Genomic DNA, 21,450 nt, shown 5'->3' with positions numbered 1-21,450 from the left:
TTTTCTCATTCCGCATCTCAAAAATTATCAAAGAAGGGCACAGAAGGAAAAAACCTACACAGAGCGGTCTGATTTGTGTGATCCAAAAAAGACAGAGCCCTCGGCGGAAACCCAGCTGCACTATCCAGCTTAGGAGAGTCCCTTGAAGCAGTAAAAAGTGCACCCATAAATGCCTTATCCTGCTTTTTTTTTACTACCCAGGTACCTGGTCCATGGCCCCATAACAGAGCATTCTCCAGGGGATAACGGGGGAAGGGGGCGCTCTTTTACCGCCCGTCCACAGTCCACCCCCACCCTGGCACAAACGTGTCCAGGACTAACAATAAAACCTCTGTGGGAATCCCAGGTGCCAACACCTGCTGCCACCACCATGCGGGGAAGGACCCAGATACTGACTCCAGATATTAATATTTACATAGTGTGTATTAGAATATGCACACCTGTCCTTATAAATAAACAAAAGCTCCTAGAACCCTATTCAGGGCCTCTCACCCACTTGCTGCGCTGACCAGGGGTAACCAGGGGACTCACCTCAGGAGGAAACTGCCCAGCGCTGCCGTCCGCTCTCAGCACACAGCGTGTGAGAGAAAAAGAATCGTGAGGTAACTGTGCGGCATCTGCAGGGACCTGTGTGTCAAATGGCAGGAAAATGCCGCATTTAAACAGGAAAAGCCTCCTAGGGCTTTTTTTTTTAAATCTTCTATTTAAGGATAAGACACAGATACATTGCAATGAGCATATGAGATATAATGACCATACAAAACCGTTACAGATGGGTAAGGATCACCAATCAGTCAGCGTCTAACTACTCGCTGAAGTATAATACAGGGTAATCAGGGCTTTTTAACAGTGAAAAATACACAGGCCAGATAACACAGTCCCCTCAGGAAGACCCCCTCCCCCCTGACAGCGGCAATGTTAGCAATGCAGCAAGGGAAAAAGGAGCAGGGAAGGGAGAAGGGACCCCCGAATCCCAGGAATGCCCAGCCGTACCAACCCACCGAAACAGGAGGGACTGTACTTACCCGTCCGAGCGAGGACTCGCTAACGCATTCCTGACAGAACTACAACCGCAATGGAGGTAGCTGTCGGCCCGGTCCACTGTGAGTGAGACAACGCCACAGCCCAGTCATATGTGGACCTCGGACCTCTCATGCAGCCGATCAGACACAGATCAGTCTGATCGGCTTTTGGTAAACAAAGAGATGGAGCCGGACGTGACTAGAAAGGGAAAGTAAAACTGTAACCCCAGGACGTCCTACAGGTGTCAAGTAGTTAAGCACTGAACAGACCATAAACTATACCCAGCTATATCAAGTGGTCAAGTTAAAGTGGTTGTAAACCGCTGAATAAAAAAAATAAATAAATAAGACAACAGCATAATGTGCCAGTATGCATCGCATACTAGCACATTATGAAATACTTGCTGTAGAACCAAGCCCTTCCAGCGGTGCTTGCTCACTGCTGAGGCCGCCGACATCTTCCACCAGTGTTTGTTCAGGGTTCCTGGGCTCCAGTGGTGAGTGGCGGGAGCTGCAATGACATCACTCCTGCACATGCACGCGGGAGCAGCCGTTACTGGCACGGGCTCTGAGGGTAGGGCACTGTAAGCCATACCTTACCAATAATGCCAATAATGTCAGCTGCATGCACTCTGAATAAGTTTTGGCGATATTCACAGTACCTACAGGTAAGCCTTAAAGTAGGCTTACTTGTAGGTAAGTACAAGTAGTGCAACAGAGTTTATAACCACTTTAACATTGCTTAAAAATATACTAAGCATTACAAGAATATTCATGCATCAATCATACCTTGTCAAGATTGGGGATTCCAAACACGGGACTCATCGTAGGGCAAGCTGTGGCCAAAGATTCACTGATCTTCGAAATCTCCTGAATTCTGTTAAAAGACTAAGTAAACAAAGTACAGTCTCATTATTTGTTCTTTGTCTAAAGTAGCAGTCTATATGCAATGTTAGGTCAAAATCTGCATTATACTGTACCAGATCTTGGTTTAATCATTTTGCTGCCAGAGCCATTTTTTCTGTTTTTAGCACACAAAATTAAAAGTAAACATTTTAACCACTTCAATACAGGGCACTTATACACCCTTCCTGCCCAGCTTTTGCACTTTGAATGGCAATTACTGTACCCAAACAAAATGTAACCTCTTCACATCTGCGCTATAGCTGAATGACGTCTAAGGCACGGACCTACTTTGCCGGGAGGCCGTCAATAGACGTCTTCCCGTGCTCAAGCAGCTCTCTCTGTGATCAGCGAGTCTACGAGACACGCTGAATCACAGATCGGAGTAAGGAGTCGATCCCGACCCCTTACAATGTGATCAGCTGTCAGAAAATGACAGCTGATCATGTGATGTAAACAGAGTCGGTAATCAGCTATTTTTCTCCTTACGCTCATAGCGTGAAAGCCGATCACCGGCGACTGACGGAGGGACATCGGTCCAATCAGGAAGAGCTGCCGCTGTGTGCCACCTGTCAGTGCCACCTATCAGTGCACAACAGTAGTGCCTCATCAACAGTGCTGCCCATCATTTTCACCTACCAGTGCCCATCAGTGTCCCCTATTCGTGCTACTCATCAGGGCCACCCATCAGGGCCCATCAGTAACTGCCTTATCTGTCCCCACCAGTGCAGCCTCATCAGCGCATATCAATGAAGGAGAAAAATTACCCATTTGCAAAATTTTATAACAAAAATATGAAACATTTTATAATTTTTTTTTTTTTAAATTATATTTTTTTGTTTGAAAACCACAGTGGTAATTAATCCTTTCCCGGCGAGCGTACGCATATATGCGTCCTCGGCTTTCGGGGATTATATCGAGATGCAGGAATCATCCCAGTACCGTTTAGAGCTGGCGATTGGCAATCCAGGCATAACAAGCGATGCGGCTAAAAGCCGCTTGGTTGTTATACCGGAGGTGCGGGAGGGGACATCCCGCAATTGACTGGGTCTCCCGTCCCACCGGGAGACCCGATCTACGATCCGCCGCCTCCAGGACTAGCCCCGGACTGGAACGAAGCCGTAAAAAGCTTTGATCCAGTCTCCTCAACGTAAACACGGAAGCAAAGCCATGACGTCACTTCCGGGTTACTCGGCTGCCAATGGCACCGGATTTTAAAAAAATACACAGTATGCAGAATAGCAGTTTTGGGCGATTTGAATACTTTTAGGCCTCATTCACACTATGGGCCGTTTCGGGTCCGTCTATCACGGACCTGAACGGCCGCTCCATGCATTGCTATGGAGCGTCGGATGTCAGCGGATACATGCCCGCTGACATCCGATCCGATTCGCTAAAAACAGACGTATGGGGGCCACGTCCCCATCCGTCCATGAGGATCGGAACGGGTAAGATTTGATGAAAACGAACATGCTGTCCGTTTTCATCAGATCGCTCCATAGGAGGACAGCGGTGCCCGACAAGCCCCTCGCCGCTCAGTGAGCAGAGAGGAGCTTGTCATCCGTCGGCTCAGCGGAGATCTGCGGGCTGAGCTGAAGGGAGCAGGCGGACTCCGTAGCGACGGAGTCCGCCTGTGTGAATGAGGCCTTAAGTGCAAAGGCGGGATCGGGGGTCAGGGGGGGGAAATTACCTATTGTCTGTTCATACAATGTATGAACAGCGATTTGCCATTTCCCCATGTCAGTCCCACCCCCCCCTCCCTTCAGTTAGAACACACCCAGGGAACATAATTAATCCCTAGTGTTAACCCCTTCACTGCCAAGTGGCATTTTTATAGTAATCAATGCATTTTTATAGCACTGATCGCGAAAAAAATGCTGATGGTCCCAAAAATGTGTCAAAAGTGTCCAAAGTGTCCGCCATAATGTCGCAGTACCGATAAAAATCGCTGATCGCCGCCATTACTAGTTAAAAAAATAATAAAAATTTCAAAACTATCCCCTATTTTAAAAACGCTATAACTTTTGCGCAAACCAATCGCTTGTTGCGATTTTTTTTAACATAAAACATGTAGAAGAATACCTATCGGCCTAAACTGAGGAAATATATATATTTTATTTTTTTTGGGGGGGGGGGGGATTTATTATAGCAAAAAGTAAAAATTATTCATTTTTTCGAAATTTTCGCTCCATTTTTGTTTATAGCGCAAAAACTAAAAACCGCAGAGGTGATCAAATGCCACCAAAAGAAAGCTCTCTTTGTGGGGGGAAAAAAAGGACGCCGATTTTGTTTGGGAGTCACGTCGCACGACCGCGCAATTGTCAGTTAAAGCTAAGCAGTGCCAAATCGCAAAAAGTGGCCCGGTCATTGACCAGCAATATGGTCCGGGGCTGAAGTGGTTAAAAGCGCCCCCTTCCCCGCGAGCTCACGCAACAAAGAAAACGCATACGGAAGTCCTCTAACTCTAACCTGGTAACCGTAAAAATAAATTAAAGCGTCGCCTATGGAGCCAGATGGAGCACCGCGACAACAGAGCGAACCGATTCCATCCAGAACCTTTGCACTCCGACAAAGCAGTTGAGGGCCTTGATCCATGATTGGACAGAACCCTTCCTTCGTGGGGACCACAAACAGATTGGAGTAAAACCCCTGAAACCGTTCCTGTGATGGAACCGGCACGATCACCCCCCTCACCAACAGATCCTGTACAGCCCCAAACAGGGCCTCCCGACGACCCGGAGGAAGCTAGGAGGGAAAAAAAATATGTTCGGTGGCCAAGAGAGAAACTTTCTTGTACCCTGAGGAAACAACCTCGCAAACCCACCGGTCGGAAAGAAGGGACATCCGAGTCGCGAAGTCGGCCACCCACCCGAGAGACGGGTGGGGGCAGACCTTCACGCGGACAGATTTTTCCGCAGGCTTGTTGGGCTTGCGGAACCATAGGTGTTTCTGCCCTTCAGTGGGCGTCTTAGCGGCCTGGGAGCATTTACCTGCAGCACCAGGCGGACGAAAAAAAAAACGCTTGTAGGTGGTAAAAGCCCCTGCCTACGGCGAGGCTCCTTGCCTTTACTGGATTGTGGGCGCAGAGTGCTCTTACCTCCTGTGGCATCTTTAAAAATGTCATCCAGAGAAGCCCCAAACAGCCTTTCATCCTGAAAGGGCAAGTCCACCAAGGCCTTCTTAGAAAACTGGTCCGCGGACCAACACTTCAGCCAGATCAGGCGGCGCAACACCACCGCATAGACCGAGGCTCTGGAGAGCAAGGGAAGTGTACCCAGGGCTGACACGCAGACAAATTTTAGGCCCTACACTAACTGATCAGCCAGCGCCACACAGTCCAGAGAAGCCTGATGCTCCTCCAACCCCTGACACAACATCTTAGCCCATTCAGTAAGTGTCTGAGATACTAAAGCCCCGGCCGGTCGCACCGCTGACCCCACCGTGAACTTGGAGGGGGCCACAGCCCTCCTATCTACGGGGTCCTTGAAGGCAGGAGCCCCTTCCACAGGTAACATGGTAGCCTTGTTCAGTCAGGACACAGGGGAGTCAAATGACGGAGGAGAGGTCTATTTTTTCAGGAAAGTCACCTCAAACGGATAACGGACCGCTAAACATTTTGGGGCAGAAAATAACTTTTGCGGCCGATCCCATTCCTTGTACAAAAGCTTTTCAAGATAAGGAACTCAAGGAAACACCTTAGCAGTGCGGGCCCGCTTACGGAACCCAAAAAGGGGCCGACATCTCTGATGTCTCCGCCGAATCCTCCATTTTAACCACTTCCCGACTGCCGCATGTAGATATACGTCGGCAGAATGGCACGTACAGGCACATTGGCGTACCTGTACGTCCCTGCCTAGACGTGGGTCGGGGGTCCGATCGACCCCCCCCCCCCCGCTACATGCGGCGGTCGGATTCCCGCGGGGAGCGATCCGGGACGATGGCGCGGCTATTTATAGCCGCTCCGTCGCGATCGCTCCCCGGAGCTGAAGAACGGGGAGAGCCGTATATAAACACGGCTTCCCCGTGCTTCACTGTGGCGGCTGCATCGATCGAGTGATCCCTTTTAAAGGGAGACTCGATCGATGACGTCAGTCCTACAGCCACACCCCCCTACAGTTGTAAACACACACTAGGTGAACCCTAACTCCTACAGCGCCCCCTGTGGTTAACTCCCAAACTGCAACTGTCATTTTCACAATAAACAATGCAATTTAAATACATTTTTTGCTGTGAAAATGACAATGGTCCCAAAAATGTGTCAAAATTGTCCGAAGTGTCCGCCATAATGTCGCAGTCACGAAAAAAAATGGTTGATCGCCGCCATTAGTAGTAAAAAAAATAAATAAAAAACTATCCCCTATTTTGTAAACGCTATAAATTTTGCGCAAACCAATCGATAAACGCTTATTGCGATTTTTTTTTTACCAAAAATAGGTAGAAGATTACGTATCGGCCTAAACTGAGGGGGAAAAAAATGTTATATATGTTTTTGGGGGATATTTATTATAGCAAAAAGTAAAAAATATAGCATTTTTTTCAAAATTGTCGCTCTATTTTTGTTTATAGCGCAAAAAATAAAAACGGCAGAGGTGATCAAATACCACCAAAAGAAAGCTCTATTTGTGGGGGGAAAAGGACGCGAATTTTGTTTGGTAGCCACGTCGCACGACCGCGCAATTGTCTGTTAAAGCGACAGTGCCGAATTGTAAAAACCCCTTGGGTCATTTAGCAGCATATTGGTCCGGTCCTTAAGTGGTTAAGAGTATCCCGAACCGCGGTGATAAGATCTCCTACCAGCGCCCTATCATGCGCCGATCCTGATGCAGAGTCATCCTCACTCAGTAGCTGGGCCTGATTCCGTGTCAGAGGCATCCCCTGAAAAAGACGGGGGGAGGGGGCGCTTTTTAACCCCCCCCACCCCCCCCCCCCCCCCGACCACGCGCGGCTTACACCCGGGCGACAAACGCCTCCAGGACTGCCGCCATAGCGTCCACAGAGACCGCAGGTGCACCGAGGTTAATTCAGGCATGTCTGGGGGAGATGCGTCCAGTTCTGACGCCATGTTGATCCACCCTTTGTCACCCTTTAGGTATCTAAGGCAAGACCCACAGACGACCCTCCAGGCCGCAGCAGAGAGACAGGGGACCCCCCAGAGGACTCACCACCCCGACCAGGCCTGTACAGCTGCCGTCCGCCTCCTAGGTGCTTCCCCGCGCCGTTCCGTTCCTGAGGAAGTGTGCAGAGCCGTTTGCGCCGATATTCCAGCCACTAGAGGCAAAATACATCTCCCAAAATGGCCGCCGACCTGCCTCTGTAAGCAGAGCATGCGGGCTAAAAGAAAATGGCCGCCGACACCAGATAAAAGCGCCAGGCGCCGCCAAAATGGCGTCCACGAGTGCAATAAAAAAAACTCACACACAGCAGCGAACACGTGGGACCCCAAGGCAGTCCCCTCCGCAAACCTGGCAAAAAAGCACCCCCCCGAGAGCGGACCCGCCACACAGCCCCCAGTCCTAGGAGGGAGCCCCACCAGGTGAACCCCCACCTAGCAGCCAACAAAGCTACCCAGAGCCTAGGGATGAGTGGAGGAAGGGAGAGAGGAAAAGCAGGGTGGACTCTCTATCGACCACCCCAGGAATTCCCAGCCGTACCACCCTGCCGAAGCAGGGGGACTGCTACTTATCCATCCCGTGACGACCGGCTGAAGGCATCCCGGACAGAACCAACGTCCGCGCGTTTACCGCATGGCTGTCGGCCCGGGACACTGTGACACAGTCAGAGCCCGGTCATATCATTCCCTGGAGCATATAGCCCACTGGCCAACCCTGGAGCAACGGGGCATGTCGTGGACGGCCCATCGCGTAGCTAAAAGGCCAGCACGCACTCGATGGTTGAACTGGGGGGGACTACAAGGATCGAGGATCCAGCCTGTCAACCAGTCGGCAGTTGATTGTAGATCTCAGGATCCAAAAATGCAGAAAAAAGCAAAAGAAAAGCAAAAAAATCCACAGGCCACATGGGCCCACAGGGAGCCAGGTCAAAAAAATGAGGCTGCAGATGCAGGGAAAAGGGGATGCACCCGGGGACCGCCCCCTGGTCGGTACTGTACTGTGTTTTAACACACTTAACATGCTGTTTTCTGCCTGGTCAATCTCCTAACAGGATAATTCCCTAAGGTCTCCAGGATTTGACCATTTTGAATGGGGCTGTGTAGTTTGGAGATCCCACAGACTTGGGTGGGATGGGATCTCCAACCCTGTGTCCAGGTCTTATAAATAGCCAGCAGGTTGAGTTCCCAGGTGCGCACAGCCCATATAACGAGGGGTTGGGGAGAGCAGTGAGTGGAGGAAGGTGGAGTGTATGCAGCTTGTCAATGCTGCTGTATGAAGACAGTCCTGGGTGTGGAAAGCGGTCTGCTTTTGTGAGACTACATCCCTGGTGTGGGAGGACTGCGTGCCTGATGGACTGGGAGGCTGGTAGAGCTGAGGTGACTAGCAAGTCCAAGGGGGCTGAAGGAAGTCTGAGACAGTGAGCTAACCAAAAGGGCTGGAGAACCCTGTTGAGGCCAGGAGTAGGCCGGTTTAGCAGGTAACTGCAAGGCAAAGTAAGCCTAGGAGCCAGGAGGCTTGGCATTTCCTGTTATGGGAATTTACTGGAGAAGAACCCCTGCGTGGGAATTCCTATGTGTGAACTTTTATTTTGTTTCCTTTTAATAAAAATGGGCTGCCATGCCCTCAAACCTGATAACTGACTGCTGTGGGCTCGCTGAAAAAATGCATTTACCACTTGAGCTAAACACCCCCATATCACTATATATAGATTTATTGTGAACTTTGGGGGTTCTTTAGCTCTGCGAGATTAAGTGCGTAAAGCGCAACGGTGAACAAAAAGGGTTTTATTTGTGACCAAAACAAAAAAAACAACGCTTTCTTCAGCACACAGGGAAAAACATTAAAAGCAAAAAAGTCCTGCTCGTCTCCAGCATAAATGAAGAAAAAGTAAGTTTTTCTTCAGCACAGCAAATAAAGCAAAACAAAGGCACATACGGTTTAGGCAGAACTTCCAGTCCTCCTCAGCAGTGCACAGCTTCTGCAGACAGGTCCACTCCCAAACTCCTCCACACCCTCTATCAGCACTTCCTGTCCTTTAGGCCAATTTCCTGGACGTTTTTAACCCCCTGTGTGCATGACAGCCCGGGGTCAGGAGAGGCGGCTCTTTCCCTCCCAAATGTCACTTTAGAGCCTCCGAAATTCCGGGCCCCAAATGACATTAACAAGGACAGAGGACTGTAAGACCGTCCTCTCTGGATCAATTTTTATTTCCCGGAATTTCTCACCCCCTCTGGGTGACCTCCTGAAACCTACACCACTGCCTTAAAAAGGGACCACACTCCAAATATTGGCGCCACATAGCGTCCGACCAGGACCCAAACCTGGCGTCCTGTACATATCCACCCCCCCCCCCCCCCTCTGCCTCAACGCGGAGGTGTTGGAGGCACCACTCGCCATCATACAGTGGACTCGGGAGAGGGCATCGGCATTCTGATGCTGTCTCCCGGGTCTGTGCTCTACCTTGAAGTTGAACTCCTGAAGAGACAGAAACCACCCTGGCATTGGTGTGCTTGTTCTGTCTCATCCACGTAAGAGGAGCATGGTCTGATATTAAGCGAAACCTCCTACCTAGGAGAAAATACCGAAAATACCGTAGGGAGTCAAAAGCCCACTTGATGGCAAGAAATTTGCGTTCCACCACCGCATAGTTTCTCAGCTGGTGTCAGTTTACTACCAAGAAAAAACTATTGGGTGCTCTTCTCCGTTCTCCGTTGATTTCTTGAGACAGAACTGCTCCTAGCCCTTCACTTGAGGCATCTGTCTGCACTAAATTCTTCACAAAATCCGGCACTACTAGCACCGGATCCTGGCACAGTGCTGTCTTAAGCATTTGAAAAGCTTTTTCAGCCTTGGCATTCCATTTGATCATCACCGACTTTCGGCCTTTGGTGAGGTCAGTCAACGGTACCGCAATGGTGGCGAAGTTGGGGACAAACATCCTATAGTATCCAACTAGGCCTAAAAACGCTCTGACTTGTTTTTGTTAGGGGGCGGGGGCAGTCCTGTATGGCCTCTACCTTACTTATTTGGGGCTTCACTAGCCCTCTACCTACAGTGTATCCTGGATACTTGGCTTCCTCCACCCCAACCGCACACTTCTCCGGATTGATGGTGAACCCTGCCCTTCTCAAGGAGTCTACCACTGCTTGAACCCGGGGAAGATGGGACTCCCAATCCTTGCTGAAAATGACTGTCATCCAGGTAAACGGAGGCATACCGTTGGTGTGGATGCAACGTTTTGTCTATGGCCCTTTGGAATGGGGCGGAGTGTAGACCAAACGGCATTCTCTTATACTGGAAGTGGCCTTCCGGGGTAGAGAAAACTGTTCTCTCCCTGGCCTCCTTGGTCAGGGAAATCTGCCAGTAACCTTTTGTGAGGTCCAGCATGGTGATGTACCTGGGAGGACCGAACCTCTCAATCAGCTCATCTACCCGTGGCATGGGGCATGCATCGAACTTGGAGACTTTGTTAAGTTTTCGAAAGTCGTTGCAGAAGCGGTAAGGAAAATTGGCTTTGGGCACCAAGACGATCGGACTTGACCACTCACTCTGCGACTCTTCGATGACCCCAAGTTCGATCATCCTTTTAACCTCTCCAGACACTGCCACTCTATGAGCTTCTGGGATACGGTAGGGTTTAACCACTTAAGCCCCGGACCTTTAGGCAGCTAAATGCCCAGGCCAGGTTTTGCGATTCGGCACTGCGTCGCTTTAACAGACAATTGCGCAGTCGTGCGACGTGGCTCCCAAACAAAATTGGCGTCCTTTTTCCCCCACAAATAAGAGATTTTTTTTGGTGGTATTTGATCACATCTGCGGTTTTTATTTTTTGCGCTATAAACAAAAATAGAGCGACAATTTTGAAAAAAAAAATCAATATTTTTTACTTTTTGCTATAATAAATATCCCAAAAAAAAACATTAAAAAAAATGTTTTCCTCAGTTTAGGCCGATACGTATTCTACCTATTTTTGGAAAAAAAAAAAAAAAAATCGCAATAGGCGTTTATCGATTGGTTTGCGCAAAATTTATAGCGTTTACAAAATAGGGGATAGTTTTATTGCATTTTTATAAAAAAAAAAATTTTTTACTACTAATGGCGGCGATCAGCGATTTTTTTCGTGACTGCGACATTATGGCGGACACTTCGGACAATTTTGACACATTTTTGGGACCATTGTCATTTTCACAGCAAAAAATGCATTTAAATTGCATTGTTTATTGTGAAAATGACAGTTGCAGTTTGGGAGTTAACCACAGGGGGCGCTGTAGGAGTTAGTGTTCACTTAGTGTGCGTTTACAACTGTAGGGGGGTGTGGCTGTAGGACTGACGTCATCGATCGAGTCTCGCTATATAACGGATCACTCGATCGATGCAGCGCCATAGTGAAGCACGGGGAAGCCGTGTTTACATACGGCTCTCCCCGTTCTTCAGCTCCGGGGAGTAATCACGACGGAGCGGCTATAAACATATAGCCGCGTCGTCGTCCCATATCGCTCCCCGCGGGAATCCGACCGCCGCATGTAGCGGGGGGGGGGTCACGATCGGACCCCCCACTCGCTATAAGGCAAGGACGTGCCATTCTGTGGACGTACATATATATGCGGCGGTCGGGAAGTGGTTAAGCTGGATTTTCACCTTAGGCTCGGTCACGATGTCATGCTCGATGACATTGGTGAGCCCCGGCAACCCTGAAAACATGTCCCTATTTCTTTGAAGAAACTTTTACTTGCTGGGTTTGGGGCCTAGGTTGATCCCTACATGGTCCCCTGACTGTACCGCCACCACCGTGGACACCGGTTCTCTGTCTCTCCAGAGCTTCAATAAATTTACGTGATAAATTTGGTAGGGTTTTCCTTTTCCTGGTTGGTGTACTTTATAGTTTACCTCACCCACTTTCTCCACTACTTCAAAAACGGACCTTGCCACTTGGCCAAGAACTTGCTCTCCACTGTGGCTATTAGGACAGCTACCATGTCTCCTACTTGGAACTGTCTCACTTTAGCCGACCGGTTATATACACTTCTTTGGGCATCCCAGTGCGTCGTTGTGGGCTAGATCAAGGACCATCCGCCTATACGGTTGAGGGACCAGCAACTGCTCTATGGGTTCCCCTCGGCTTTCAGCCACTCGATAGACTAGGTCCCCCTTCAACGCAAAATGAGGAAACCTCTGATCTGCACCTGGTATTTGTGAAACCCCATCAATGACAGAAACCTGCTCTCGAGCGTTGACGAAGGTAGGATCCTGTAACTGGGCGGTGCCAAGTGCACCCCTGGGTACATCCAGGTCAGGATGCACTGGCCTCGGGGATGTTTCCTCCTCAACCGGGGAGAGCTCCTCGTCATCCTCCCCCAGCATGACTTGTAACGGTCAACTCGATTTTGAGACCTGACACAGGACCATTATTATCTAGGGTTGTCCCGATACCACTTTTTTAAGACCGAGTACAAGTACCGATACTTTTTTCCAAGTACTCGCCGATACCGAATACCGATACTTTTTTTTCAATGTCATGTGTCAGTTTGACAGATGGGGACCGATAGGTGGCACTGACAGGTGGCTGGCACTGATAGGCGGCACTTATGGGCACTAACTGTGACTGGCGCTGATGGGCACTAATAGGTGAGGTGGCTGGCACTGATGTGTGGCACCGATAGATGGCACTAATAGGTAGCATATGATGAAAGAAACAATCAAAGAGGAGCAGGCGCCATTGGTTAAACTGTACAGCTATTTATTTGTATTGGAGATAGAAATAAAAGTACTCACTGTATTTGTAAAGTTTCAGGCATGTGGTTTGTTGTCCTGTGATTCCGTCAGGGCCCAACCGATAGATTTGAGTGTCCTTGGGTCTCTGTCACAGCGCTGGTATTTGGCTGTGTTGCTGGTGTTGTCTAGCTGGGTTCATGCGCTTGGTTGTGAGGATGTGAGCGCACAAATGTGCCAGAGGAGCCGCCGGAGCGCACGTTGAAGCGCACGCTTGTGGACGCTATGGTTGCGGGGGGAATAATGACGTCATCGACCGGAGACAGCAATGTGCGACGCGTTTCCGTGCATGTGCTGTGGTTCGATAGGGGAACGTACACACAGCGCGCACCTTTGTCAAGCTGGCTGTAGGGGTCACTACAGCACATTTTTATATGCCTCTCATAGGTTGCCATCTTGTGGCCAAATAGTATAATGTCCTCTATATAGAGGAATTGATACTATAAGAGATCTTTATTAAGCCAAAGAAGAAAAAAGATGGGGAGGGATTGCCGGATATTGGAAATACTATACGTGCATACATAACGCGCCAAAATTACAAAAAATATGGATAGAAATTATATATATAAAAACAAATTTTAATCATATATATAAAAATATTGGTCTATAAAAAAGTGAGGGTAACATTTTTAAATTTTAAATTTTTATTATGGTGGTGAAGTGTGGATATATGGAACAAAAAAAGGGGGGGGATGAATGTGGTAACATAAAAATAAAAATAATTGTAAAAGTAAAAATAAAAATAAAAAATAAGGACAAAAATAAAAATAAAAATAAAAATCAATAATAAAAACGAAAATAAAAATAAAATTAAATATAAAGATGAACATAAAAGCAAAAATAAAAATAAAAATAAAAATAAAAGTGAGGATGAGGAAAGGTGTTATGGAAATAAATTTTATTGGTGTAGTTGAAAATAGATTATATTATATGAAATTATATGAAAATTATATAAAATATATGTAAGGAGGGTGTGTAATATAAGATATATTGTATTATATGTTTAGAAATGTAAATGTGGATAAAAATTGGGTATAATTATATGTGTATATATATATATATATATATATATATATATATATATATATATATATATATATATATATATATATATATATATATATATATATATATATATATAAAACATATATATATATAAAATGAAAAAATGGACGGAACAGGACGGAAAGATGATGGATAAAAAATGATGGATAAAAAATTCTAAAGGATGGTGGAGACTTCAAGCTCTTCATTAAGGCCTCCTGGCCTAAGGGCATCGAGAGTATATATCCAGAAAGTTTCTCTTTCGCATAGTCGATGGAATCTTTCAGCTTCAGTTAGTTTGTTGGGTATTTGCTCTATTATCCACACTCTCAGACCATCAGTCGATTTGTTATGGTGTTCTAGAAAATGACGTGGGACACTATGTTTGTCCCTGCCTCCCTCTACCTTTCTTCTGTGTTCACCAAAACGTTGGCGCAGAGGCCTTATGGTTCGACCAACGTAAAGAAGTTCACAAGGACAGTGTAGGGCATAGATCACGAATTCAGACCCACAGTTGTAGAATTCTTTGAATGTATATGTTTTTCCTTTGCTGCAAAAACTCTTTTGCCCATGTTCAACAAATTTGCAAGTTTTGCAAGTGGGTTTTTTGCATTGATACATCCCTAGTATAGAGATCATTGGGACGAATTCTTGTGTGGGTGTTTTCTTCAATTTACTCGGAGCGATTTTGTTTTTAATGCTTGTGGCTCGACGGTAGGTGGTGGTGGGAACTTCTGGTAATATAGTTTTTAGATGTACGTCCTCTAATAGAATGGGCCAGTGTCTCTTGAGGATTGCTTCCATGTCTTTATGACTGGTGTGGAATTTTGTTATGAACCTGGTCTGCTGTATTGGTACTGTTTTTTGGACGGTTGTTGGAGGTTTTGGATCATGGTAATAGTTGTACGCTTGGTTAACTAGGGACGCTGGGTATTTTTTGTCAAGCAATTTTTTCTTCATAAAAACACTCTGATCTTCATAGTCTTTATGTTGTGTGCAATTTCGCTTAAGGCGGCAGAATTGGCCCTTGGGAATGTTGTCTATCCATTTTTTGTGATGACAGCTTTTGTAGTGGAGTAGTGAGTTACCTGCAGTTGGTTTGAAGTGGGTTCTTGCTTCGATTTTTCCATTATAGTGATATAATTCAAGATCTAAGAATATTAATTTATTTTGATCATGTACAAATGTGAATGATAGACCATGCAGATTGTTATTGCAGTGGTCTACGAAAGTTCGGGTTTCTTCCGTGTCACCATCCCAAATAATAATGAGATCATCTATGAACCTGCCATAGTATATCAAATGCCTGGAGTGGGGATTGTTGGACCAAATGTATCTCTCCTCCCACAACCCCATGGCTAGGTTGGCGTATGATGGAGCAAAATTTGCGCCCATCGCAGTGCCCGTGGTTTGTAGATAAAAGTCTTCATTGAATAAAAAATAGTTGTGTGTTAAGCAGAATTGGGTACAATCCATAATAAATTTGGCTTGAGCATTGCTCATGTATGGATTCTCTGCTAAGAAATGGTAGGTGGCAGCTAGGCCAAACTCATGGGGGATCGAGGTGTACAAAGATGATACGTCTAGTGACATCCATGTGTAATTCTTCTCCCACACATAGGTTTTTAATGACTCTAGAAGGTGTGAGCCGTCTCGGATGTAAGAACGTAGGCCTTGGGCCAATGGTTGTAGGTAGTGATCTATATATTTCGAGAGGCCTGAAGTTAGAGTATCCATGGCGGCAATGATAGGTCTGCCAGGAGGGTGTGTGGTGTTTTTATGGATTTTGGGAATATGATAAAAATAGGGTGTGTTATAAAATTCTTTAATCATAAAAGAAGCCTCTTTTTTAGAGATAATGTTATCCCTTGTGGCAGTTTTTACTAGTTCGTCCTTGATGGTGCGGAACTGTGGGAGTGGGTCCTGGCTGAGTTTTTTGTAAGTGGAGACGTCATTCAACAAGCGTTCAGCTTCTGATATGTAATCAGCACGATCTTGTATGACTATACCTCCGCCTTTATCAGCAGTCTTAATGATTATACTGTCATTCTTAGAAAGAGATAGTAACGCTCCATTTTCTTCGGTTGAAAGGTAACCTAAGTGTGAAGGTTGGCGGGAAGGATTGGTGCACATCTTTTTAATATCTGAAAACACCATATTATAGAATGTTGTCAGATGGGGTCCTTTTGAGTGGTAGGGATAGAAGTTTGATATGGGTTTCAGGGTGGTGTGGATGATGGGTGGTGAGGAATGTAGATGTTGGGTGAACAGGTCCAAGGTGTTATCAGGATCATGCTGAGTTAGAACTTCTAGTTGATCAATAAGATCAAGGTCAAAATCTATGTCCACACTATTGGAGGATGTGTCTAATAGACCCACGAGTGAACTTATATCTTCAGTCACTCTGTTTTTGGAGTCTTTCATCAAAAAGAATCTCTTAAGAGTGAGGTTGCGTACAAATCTGTTGAGATCTTTGAAAAGTGTAAATGGGTCAGGCTTATTGGATGGTGCAAAGTTTAATCCTCGATTGAGTAAGGAAGTTTCACCTGTGGTGAGGTTGTGTTTGGACAAGTTGTAGATTTTGACCGTTTGGGATATTTGGGTAATTTCTCCTCTGTGTTTGTTACTGCCCCCTCTGCAACCTCTTCTGAAAACTTTCTTTTGCTTTTTGAGGCCGGAGAGGGGCGTGCCCCTAAAAAAGGAGAAACGGGCCGAGGAAGAGAGACGGTTGGGTGGTTTTTTCCACCAGAAACCATCCGTGCATTTGTCATGCTGGGGATGGAGTCACAAGTGGATGGAATGGAAGATGTTTCGAAGCAAGGGATATTAGGTACTGTATTGTTGGTGCTCGACGGTGCGTTTAGAGGTGGGTCGGTGGAAATAGGATCATTTGGGTTAGGGGAACCCATGATCATATGACATGATTGGTCGTTGTCACCATCAGTCTTGGAGGTACGTTTTCTCTCTAGATATTTGGCTTGGTCACGATTGTAGAAAGAACCCAACTTTGCTATCAATTGATTTTGAGATGACTTGGTGCCCGAGTGTTTTTTTGAGGAGAGTGTTTTCGGAGGGATGGGTTTTATGTTCGGTGTGGATTTAAAATGGTGAGTGGAGTGGATTGGGTCTTTTAAATTGAGCGACATTAACGGTGGAGGTTGTTGTGAACATAATGTGGTATTGGGAGGGCTTCTGAGTTGTGGTAAAGCTTGAGCTGGGTGTTGTTGGGAAGCTTGAGTGATAGTATTGGATTGTTTGTCCATCCAGCTAAAGACTCTATTGCTTGTGTAGTCCTTAATGTCGCGTCTGAATTTACCTAGTTTGTTGTAGATTAAGTCTCCCTCTAGTTTTTTAGTTTTTTTTATGTTCATCTTTATATTTAATTTTATTTTTATTTTCGTTTTTATTATTGATTTTTATTTTTATTTTTATTTTTATCCTTATATTTTTTATTTTTATTTTTACTTTTACAATTATTTTTATGTTACCACATTCATCCCCCCCCCCCTTTTTTTGTTCCATATATCCACACTTCACCACCATAATAAAAATTTAAAATTTAAAAATGTTACCCTCACTTTTTTATAGACCAATATTTTTATATATATGATTAAAATTTGTTTTTATATATATAATTTCTATCCATATTTTTTGTAATTTTGGCGCGTTATGTATGCACGTATAGTATTTCCAATATCCGGCAATCCCTCCCCATCTTTTTTCTTCTTTGGCTTAATAAAGATCTCTTATAGTATCAATTCCTCTATATAGAGGACATTATACTATTTGGCCACAAGATGGCAACCTATGAGAGGCATATAAAAATGTGCTGTAGTGACCCCTACAGCCAGCTTGACAAAGGTGCGCGCTGTGTGTACGTTCCCCTATCGAACCACAGCACATGCACGGAAACGCGTCGCACATTGCTGTCTCCGGTCGATGACGTCATCATTCCCCCCGCAACCATAGCGTCCACAAGCGTGCGCTTCAACGTGCGCTCCGGCGGCTCCTCTGGCACATCTGTGCGCTCACATCCTCACAACCAAGCGCATGAACCCAGCTAGACAACACCAGCAACACAGCCAAATACCAGCGCTGTGACAGAGACCCAAGGACACTCAAATCTATCGGTTGGGCCCTGACGGAATCACAGGACAACAAACCACATGCCTGAAACTTTACAAATACAGTGAGTACTTTTATTTCTATCTCCAATACAAATAAATAGCTGTACAGTTTAACCAATGGCGCCTGCTCCTCTTTGATTGTTTCTTTCATCATATGTACCTGAGTGTCGCTTCAGCTCCTTCTGCATGGCTGCCTGGTTTTAACAGACTGTAAACTCATGTTACAAGCTCACCTAGCTTACAGGACTTTGCACCAAGGACTCTTTTTCTTTACATGTTATACCACATGCGCTTTATTGTACTTAACTAATAGGTAGCACTTGGGGCACTGATAGGTAGCACTTGTGGGCACTGGCACTAAAATGCTGTAAAAAATTACACTAAAAATAAATGCTGCAACGCCCATCTTGGTACACCCTGCACTCCGCTGCAGCAAGCAGCAGCAGACATCTTGTTACACCAAGCCCATATAGCTCAGGCTGGGTGTAACAAGATGTCTGCTGCTGCAGCGGAGTGCAGGGTGTACCAAGATGGGCGTTGCAGCATTTATTTTTATTTTTATCAATTCAGTGTCATGTAACACAGAACGCTCCCCCTACAGAGCAGACCCCCCTCCCCCTTACAATATAGACCCCCCCCCTACAATACAGATCCCCCCCTACAATAAAGACACCCCACCCCCCCTCCTACAATACAGATTCCCCCCCCACTTCACACCCGTAATTACTGTAGGCTGCTCAGATTACCAGCGTGCGGCATGGCTGTGACAGGGAGGCAGTGACACACAGGCTGAAGCCTGGCTTTGCGGGGGGGGGGGGTCACAGCCAAGATTCGTCAGAGCCGCGGCTGGGCCCCGGGTGTGATGACAGACCCCCCCCCCCCCCCGCAAAGCCAGGCTTCAGCCTGTGTGTCACTGCCTCCCTGTCACAGCCATGCCGCACGCTGTTCTCAGTCGCGGAAGCACCAGCCAAACTCCGCCTGCACTCCCCCCGCCCTCTCCTGCCTTCCGCAGACACCGACTCCTCTCCGGCCACATAAAAAAAAAAAAGTATCGGGGAAGCATCGGGAGCATTTCTCTGTATCGGGACAACCCTATTATCATCCCAACTAAGATTCTCTGCAACGTCATTAACAACAGGTATCTCCACATTAGAGGGGTGTGTTGGAGGTTTCAGGCCGGGATCCCCCAGACTCTGTCCCTTCCAAGCCCAGTGTCCCCAGTTCTCCTGGCAGCCCCGTCTGTACCTGGTTCCATAGTTCCAGAAATAGTGGACAGTCTCGCCCCACTATGATGTCATGTATTTAGCTTTTTACCGCCCCAACCTCCTGTGTAACTGAAGTATGGCCATAGGACACAGTTACCGGGACCAAGGGGTACTCCTTGGTGTCTCCATGGATACATACTACCCGTAGAGTCTTAGTTACTGGACCAATCCTCCCAAGTACCCTGGCATGTACCAGTGTGACCATGCTACCGGAGTCCAGTAGAGCCTTGGCAGGAAAGTGGTTCACCCACACCTCACACTCAAACCGACCGGAAGCTAGATCAAGATGCATGGCACACACTTTTTTCACATAAAAAGAGCTTCTTCGGGCAGTCCTACAATCCATAGGCTCCTCCTGAAGCGGGCACTGTGCCCAGTTATGTCGCCAGGACCGACATCGCCAACACTGTATGTCCCCCATCTTTGGCACAGGAACCGACCTCCGTGGTTCTATGGCAGATGGTGTAGACCTGCAGACTCCAACGTCCGGGAAGGCTTCTCTTTTCGGGGCGGTGGCCGGTCTGGGTGTCCTTGGTGTGGGTTCCCGAAGCTTGGCCGGCCCAAGCAGGTCCTCCACCACAGTGTACCGTTCGACCAGCTGGTCAGCGTTTGTAGGGTTTCCATGGCTTACCCAGTGCTGTAGGTCATCTGGCAGGGACCGTAGGTACCAGTCCATCACCACTTGTTCCACCATTTGTGGGCCTAACAACTTTTCTGGCTGCAACCATTTTTTAACTAACTGAATTAGTTCATGCATTTGGGATCTGGGTGGTTGGTCAGGTTTGTACCACCAGCGATGCACCCTCTGAGCCCGGACAGCTGTGGTCAATCCCAGACGGGCCAGGATCTCTGCTTTTAGATGTTCATAGTCGCTGATGTGCTCAGCTGGGAGAGAAAAGGGGAGATAATGCCGGCCCATTGGCCATCCCTCTCTCTCTGCTATCCTTTCAAAGGTGGTGAGAAAGGCTTCCAAGTCATCGCTGGGCATTAGGTTTTTGTAGGAAATGGCTGGCTCTCACACACACTGGGTTGCCAACGGCAATGACCGCTTGCTCTTGTCCATGAGCCAGCCGCTGTACTGCCTCCTGCAAGACAGCCACCTGTGCTTGAGTGGACTCCTGCTGGGCCGTAAACTGGGCGGCTAGCAATCGTGCGTTTTCCTGCTGCGCAGCTATAGCCTGTGCCAGGGCCTGCTGCTGCTGAGCCATCGCTTCCTCATGGCGATGGTTTGCCTCTGATGACACTTGCTGCTGGGTCATAGTGGCTTGTGCCAAAGCTTTAATGACCTCCTCCATGCCTTTGCCTGCTGTTTTCAATGTCTGGGCTGACTTCACCCAGGACATGCCATAAGCACACTGTCTCATAACGTAAATTTTCAGTTTTAAACGTTTTTTGCGCTTGCAAATGCACTTTGGGGGTTCTTTAGCTCTGCAAGATTAAGTGCGTAAACCGTAACAGTGAACAAAAAGGGTTTTATTTGTGACCAAACCAAAAAACAATGCTTTCTTCAGCACACAGAGAAAAACATTAAAGCAAAAGTCCTGCTCGTCTCCAGCATAAATGAAAAAAAGTCTTTTTTTTAGCACAGCAAATAAAGCAAAACAAGGCACATACGGTTTAGGCAGAACTTCCAGTCCTTCTCAGCAGTGCACAGCTTCTGCATACTCCTCCACACCCTTTATCAGCACTTCCTGTCCTTTAAGCCGATTTCCTGGAAGTTCTTAACCCCCTGTGTGGTTGACAGCCCGGGGTCAGGAGAGGAGGCTCTTTCCCGCCCGAACGTCACTTTAGAGCAGGGATCCTCAAACTACGGCCCTCCAGCTGTTGCGGAACTACACCTCCCATGAGCCATTGTAAAACTCTGACATTCACAGACATGACTAGGCATGATGGGAAATGTAGTTCCTGAACAACTGGAGGGCCGTAGTTTGAAGACCTATGCTTTAGAGCCTCCGAAATTCCGGGCCCCAAATGACATTAACAAGGACAGAGAGGACTGTAAGCCCGTCCTCTGGATCAACTTTTATTTCCCGGAATTTCTCACCCGCTCTGGGTGACCTCCTGAACCCTACACCACTTCCTTAAAAAGGGACCACACGCCAAATATTGGCACCACATAGCGTCCGTCCAGGACCCAACCCTGCCGTCCTGTACAATATATACACACACACACACACACACACACACACACGTATTCAAACTACACGTG

General features: G+C 47.0%; 1 protein-coding gene across 5 annotated transcripts in view; it reads right to left on the bottom strand.

The window, feature by feature from the left end:
- The window catches only part of STK31 (serine/threonine kinase 31), a 369,252-nt gene that overhangs the window by 280,594 nt on the left and 67,208 nt on the right, over positions 1-21,450 (bottom strand). For all 5 annotated transcript variants that reach the window (XM_040352870.1, XM_040352874.1, XM_040352872.1 and 2 more), the window contains one exon: positions 1,812-1,910. In XM_040352870.1, coding sequence (XP_040208804.1) covers positions 1,812-1,910 — 99 coding nt within the window. The remainder of the gene's footprint in view (positions 1-1,811; positions 1,911-21,450) is intronic.

This window comes from Rana temporaria, chromosome 5 (assembly GCF_905171775.1).
Source record: "Rana temporaria chromosome 5, aRanTem1.1, whole genome shotgun sequence".
Classification (NCBI taxonomy): Eukaryota; Metazoa; Chordata; class Amphibia; order Anura; family Ranidae; genus Rana; species Rana temporaria.
Note: the sequence above shows the minus strand (reverse complement) of the source record. Positions and strands in the feature narration are given on the sequence as shown.